Source organism: Kryptolebias marmoratus, linkage group LG18 (assembly GCF_001649575.2).
Source record: "Kryptolebias marmoratus isolate JLee-2015 linkage group LG18, ASM164957v2, whole genome shotgun sequence".
NCBI classification, from domain to species: Eukaryota; Metazoa; Chordata; class Actinopteri; order Cyprinodontiformes; family Rivulidae; genus Kryptolebias; species Kryptolebias marmoratus.
This window is the reverse complement of record NC_051447.1, coordinates 11,302,496-11,308,495: the sequence shown is the minus strand read 5'-3', so window position 1 is coordinate 11,308,495 and position 6,000 is coordinate 11,302,496. Positions and strand designations below refer to the sequence as shown.

The following is a 6,000-nucleotide window of genomic DNA, read 5'->3' as shown; positions in this document are numbered from 1 at the left end:
TCAGCAGAAAAATCTTTTTTTTATTATGAAAAAAGGGTTCACTGTTCTTGAACAAATCACCGTTTCAGATACACATTTTCTATACTTCAACCAAACATCACAATTGTCAGAAAACGCCTAGAAGTCTCTCTCTCTGTGGCACAGATCTTCCATTCTGAGACAGGAATCACAACCTGACGTCCCTGAGCCGAGAGGATTAAAAAAAAAAAAAAAGAAAAGACACTCAGGTAAAAAACTGTTTTAAGATAATCGTCATGTTGCCTACTGAAGCCTGTTTAAAGGAAAGAGAAAGGATGACCGCCGTGGCACAGTGTTGGCGTTTTATGTAAAATAGCACATCAATAAATTAAATGTGATCATTTGATCACAACATAATATCATCTGACACAACAGACACAACACAAAAGTGATAACAGTTCTTAGTTGGCACGAGAGGTGTGAGGACTCGGTCCGAACTTTGGCACCACCGAGGGGCTCTCTCGTGAGCTGTTTTCATGTCGTTAATATTCAAAATGCACCAAGTAGAAACAAATGCCAATGACTCAAGAGGATACGGCTGGCTCTGTATTCTTCCTGGAACAGTGTACTTTAAAAAACACTTTTATAGGGTAGCAAAAGATGGCTACGCAATGAAATCCTTGTCCAAACATGGCGTCTATAAGCCATCATGCAATTTAACCAATGATATATTGGCTGGTTTTTATTCTTGTAGCAACAAATAGAGCCTGAAATTGTGAACTTGAAGCAGAAGCACGTTAAATTTGGGCTCAGTTTACTTCTTTGTGACAACACAGTTGCAAAAAATAAATTGCTCCCTTTGGAACAACAAAATGCTTTTGCAGAGTTTTCTTTTTTAATATGTGATTGTTCCCCAAAACTTGCGCTGTTGTACAAAATCATAGCTGTGCTCTTCCTGTTTAAGTCAAACCAGCTGGTGTTACAAAACACTCTGTGATAATTACAAACTCTGTGTTCTCCCCGAAGAACCAGTCTCCTTATAATTGTTTCAAAATGCTCCTAAATCAAATCACTGTGTGTTCTCAACATGCCCCAAAATCAGCGTGTAGTCAAATAACAATCTGTTTATGTGAGTCAAAATGTTTTTGAAGTTCTTTGTTTCCTTTAACAAAAGAACTCTATAAAATAGTCTCCAAAAGATGGATTTGATTTAGTTTGAGTAGTTTGAGCCACTGAATGACACCGGTGGTCACAGGACTTCAAAGTTCCATTTTAAAAAGCATCCCCAGACTGGTAAAAACTGTCACTGACGGGAGTCTTGTTCCTGTCGTGGTCTTTTTTACGTTGTTGCTTTTCATCAGCGAGAAGCTCCACAGCGGCTCGTTGAGTTCAAGGGTCGCCTCTCTGCTTAGTCCTGAGTCCCTGCCTCTCCATGATGTTCCACAGCTTGCGCAGGTTGGACTGGGTGATGACGTCGTCAGGTTTGAGCTGCAGAGCACGCAGGTAGTTGGCCTCCGCCTCGGGAAGTTTCCCATTCAGGTGGAGGATGGCGCCGAGGTTCATCAGAGCAGCCGGGTACTGAGGAGGGAAACGGGAGAGGAGATGAAGACGTCGCAGAAGACGGAAAAGATGAAACAATGAGGGAGAAGTCAGATGATGGGTTACAGGATTACTGTACTTCAGACCTTATTTGGGAAAAGTATTTCAAACCTCCTCTATGTTTGACATGAAGATTTATATACACAAGATATGCGTTTTAGGAATGTTGCCAGATGTTTTGTGGAAGACCAACTTATCCATTATGACCTGATGCAGAACATGTGTTTTTATCGTTTAATCACGAGTCAACAAGTCATATAAACAATTATAAAAAAGCCACACATGTGAGAATTTAAAAAGAAATATCAACAAACACAAATGGTTTACCTTCTCAAATGTCTTTTAACTCATGTTTCTAGCATTTTTTTTAATTACAATTAGGGTCAAACAAGCAAACTACATTGGTGAAATTTACTTAATATTAAGAAAATGAATGGTATTTTAAGTGAATAAATTAGCCACAATGCAGTATCACTGTGTACATGGCTAAAGTGTGTCTGTCCCACCAAATAACAAGACAGCAACACATTTTGAACAGGCCAGTGTTTTAGGTTTGTGTGAATACACAACCCCGTTTTAAGGAGTGTTTTAGAGGTCCCATTCGTCAAAGAACCACATATTTGAAGCTGCAAAGTGAAAGCATCTGGTGGAGGAGTTGTGGGAATCTACAAATCCAAGTAACCAACAAACGCAACAAACAAACACACCCTTCCTAGTCGTCACACCTCACCCACCCCCACACACCTTGGACTTGTTCCCGGCCTCGTGCATTCCCAGCATGACGTATGGCAGCCATAGTTCACAGACTTCTTCAAACACATCTTTGGGACTCTTCTCAAAGACAGTATGTAATTGTTTTACATTCCACTTTTTGCAGTGACTGATTGTAAGAGCTTGTTGGTTCCCACCTAATATAAGCAATAAGTGCTTACAGAGTTGGGGTCAACTGGGAACCTTTGGATTTTCCCAACTTTTGCAAAAAATAAATTGACTGTGAAAGGCCTTTGCTCTGTTTAACCGGTCCATGCACGAACCTTGTACACTGGTGAGACATACTAAATCAAAAGATGATGAACCCCTTTTATTCAAACTAACTTTAAGAATGGAACTCTGTAAAATGGAAGTGTTTGCAGTCAGGAGCTGCACCTAATTCATTACATTCTGCTGCCAAAGAGCCAGACTATCTTTTCAATGTTTAAGTGTTTTTTGAGTGATAGTCACCCAGGATTCCTGAAAGTATTTTGTAGTCTTTCGTTGGATTGTGGCTCTTTTTTTAACACATTTGTATTCCAACCCTAGTTTCCAATTTGCTGCCAAATTTAAGTCATTGTTGATCTTATGTGATGCATGTTTGGTTGCGTTCCGTTGCCGTTAAACTTTGTTGACGAAATACCGAACATCCACTTGTAACTGTTAATCGTGGACGTATGCCGTCTTCATCAACCCAGAATGCATTGCAAACCAAAGTGGCAGTCAGTTTGGTTTAAGAAATGAGGTAAATATCAAGAGTTCAAAAATAAAAAGAGCTCATCTTATCCTTTTTGATTTGCAGGGGAGAAGGTGACAAACTGTAATATCCTGCAGACAGTCAGTAAACATGACCTGTTCTGCACAGGATAGCATCACTTCTGATATGAATCTATGAGAGGGTAAATAGAGCATCGCACTATGAAAAAAAAAGAACTCTCTCACATATTCAGTGGCTTTTCTCAGCATGGAGAGAGACAGTTGAATCTTTCATGACCAAAACCATTTGGATTAAGCTTCTGTTTGAGATTGCCACTCTTTGAGCAGGCGTGTGCAGAGAAAATGTCAAAGACAAGAAGCATTTTCACCATGATAACTGACAAGAGAAGCCTTCAGCAAGTCTGAGCGTGAATGTCAGGAGTTTCAGGCTGCATTATAAAATCCTTAAAGGAACTTTTTCCCCAACACAATATATAATATTAAAATAAATAACCAAAAGTCCTCTTTTTGCTTGAAGTCTGCATAAACAGAGAGGAAGACCTTATCTGAAATAAATCATAGGTTATTTGTTTTTTGTTTTTCAATCAAAAGAGGATCATCTAACCCAAACGTTTGTTTAAATTCTTATATTTTATTGGTATGCTTGAGAAAAAGTAGCCAATAAATGGTCCAAACAGTTAAACATACTGGTAAAAACACAAACGAGTAATTCTGAAATGCAGATAAAATGGTGCAAATATGGCCGGAGTTCTAAATAATGAATTTTATATTAAGTTTAAATGAACACATCTGAGGAAAAACATGCATGCTGCAGATGAAGGGGCGCTTGAACTAATCCGACAGACGAGAAACATTTGAAGACTCTGCTTCAAAGAGCGCTGCAGAATTACACTGGTTAATGCAGTGGAGACATGAAGGTCAAAGCCCTTTTTCATCGTGACGGTGCATAAGTCACAGAGCCGACTATCTCAAAGCAGACCACCATAACAAATCACTGCAGGAAGCCCACCCTCCAGCTCTTTTTTCCTGCCATTTTAAATGAATTCTCCAACGGCGCGCACGTCCACGCAGCCTCAGCCTTTGAAGTGACTGATGCACACAAGGCAGAAACAGGATCTAATAGCTTCAAACTTCCTTAGCCGTGTGTGCTGACATTAAGAGACATGATATCCCCCCAAGGCTCCATCTGTTTGACTCCACTGAGATGATCGAGTGTTTACTCTGGAGCTGAACGTGTGACTTTTAGGATCAGGCAGCAATAACCACGAAACTCATTCCTCTTCATGTGTTTGCTAACACGCATCCAGATCCAATCTCACAGAAACAACCCGAGCCCAGTGTCTATTTTATACTCTGTAACGTTGGAACAATAATGCCACACTGAAGTGCCAGGATGATGGGTAATGCACGGCTTATTGTAAATGGAATTTACACAGCGGCCACGTGAGTGTGCAGTTCTATAATAAGTGCAAACAGGCCCAGGTACTTACATCTGGTCTGAGGCTGGCTGCACGCTCGTACTGCCTCTCTGCTGCCTCATTTAGATTGGCTTGTCTATGAAGAAAGAAGAACAACATTAAAAAATTACCACTACTTACAAAATTACATCAGATATAAAGATGTACTAACATCATTTATCCTTTTGATTGCATTGATTTGTAGTTAAACTGATCACAAACTGCATAATTTGCTGTCATTGTTGTATTTTATTGATTACAAGTAAGACTTTACACTGGTATCACTTGAAAGAGATTGGTAAATAGATTGGTAGATTGAAATTTTTAATAAACCCAAGATCTTCTAACATCTAAAACATCTTGAGAGAACTGTTTCTGGGACAAGTTAGAAAGTAGGTCAAAATGCTGATTCACTAGGTTAAGAATTGTTACTATGTTGTTTCATCTGAAAAAGATAAAGATGCTGTTGATGACAAATCCTTTAAACATATCCGAGCCCTCCCTCACGTGTTACAGATGCATACATAAAGCAGCAACATTTCGTCTGCTCAATACATGAAATATTATTCAAAAAGTACATGAATTGAACTTATCTGTGCCAAAGCTAATAAGGCGTAAGAGTCTTTCCTGACATGTTAATTCATATTTGTAAGGCTGTGACTTAAGTAAATATGGCTTCATGATAGAAGGTTCACTTGGGTTCAGGTTCTAATAGGGGAGTTTACTTCCTTTGTTTTGTTTGGGACAGTTTAGAAAGTTGCTAAACGGCAGATAAAGATCCAGGAAGTCTGGTTTGAAAGGGAGCATCACTATTCTTTTTTAAAAGGAAAAATCCCGGACGAGCAACATTTAAGCAGATCAGGTTATTTTACTTAACATAAAAAAAATCATCTTACTTGAACGATTTAGATGGCATGCAGATGAATTTGGAAGCATGTTGTCATGCTGGGTTCCCTGCGTCTACAGCAGCGCAGAAATCAAACCAGGCTTCATTATCATCGGAACACTTTTAGCTTTAAAATGTGTTTATAACATCTTCAAACCTCAATCTGCTCGGACCGACGGCACTTCAGCCAGAACGCTGCAGAGTAATCTGTCAATTAGATTTACTTTTACATTTTCAAAGCAAACCTCAACCAAGCCCTGAGACATTTAAAGGTTTTACAAATCCTCTGTGGTGGCGCTTTCAGGGGGATGCTTGCTGTAATGACTTTAGCAGATTTGTGAGCACAAAAAAAAAGGTTGTCATTCCAGTGTTCCATTCAGAGGACATTTGCAGTCCCTTTTGACACTTTTTAAAGATTTATAAGCCATCTGTGCATGTGCCTGCCAAACTTTAAAGGAAAATTCTTAAGTGGCTTCTTTACAAGACCTGAACTGAAACCTCATTATGATGGGCCGAAACTTTATTCATGTTTCTGCTGTATAATAACTTTTACTTTTTTAAAAAGATGCCCATTTAAATGCAGTAGTAGAAGAAAGCAAAAAAATGTTGAAGCAGGATGGCATCAAACTATGT

General features: G+C 39.1%; 1 protein-coding gene across 2 annotated transcripts in view; it reads right to left on the bottom strand.

Moving 5' to 3' along the window:
* Positions 1-6,000, bottom strand: part of tmtc2a (transmembrane O-mannosyltransferase targeting cadherins 2a) — a 49,454-nt gene continuing 43,454 nt past the window's right edge. The window contains exons 11-14 of one of the 2 annotated variants that reach the window (XR_005234433.1): positions 5,525-5,574; positions 5,378-5,441; positions 4,515-4,578; positions 1,459-1,536 (exon numbers count right to left, since the gene is read on the bottom strand). Coding sequence is in view for 1 of the 2 variants with exons in the window: in XM_017414918.3 (XP_017270407.1) it covers positions 1,348-1,536; positions 4,515-4,578 (253 nt within the window). In the remaining variant the exon portion in view is untranslated. Of the gene's footprint in view, positions 1,537-4,514; positions 4,579-5,377; positions 5,442-5,524; positions 5,575-6,000 lie in introns of both variants that reach the window. The other variant, XM_017414918.3, reaches the window with a different exon arrangement.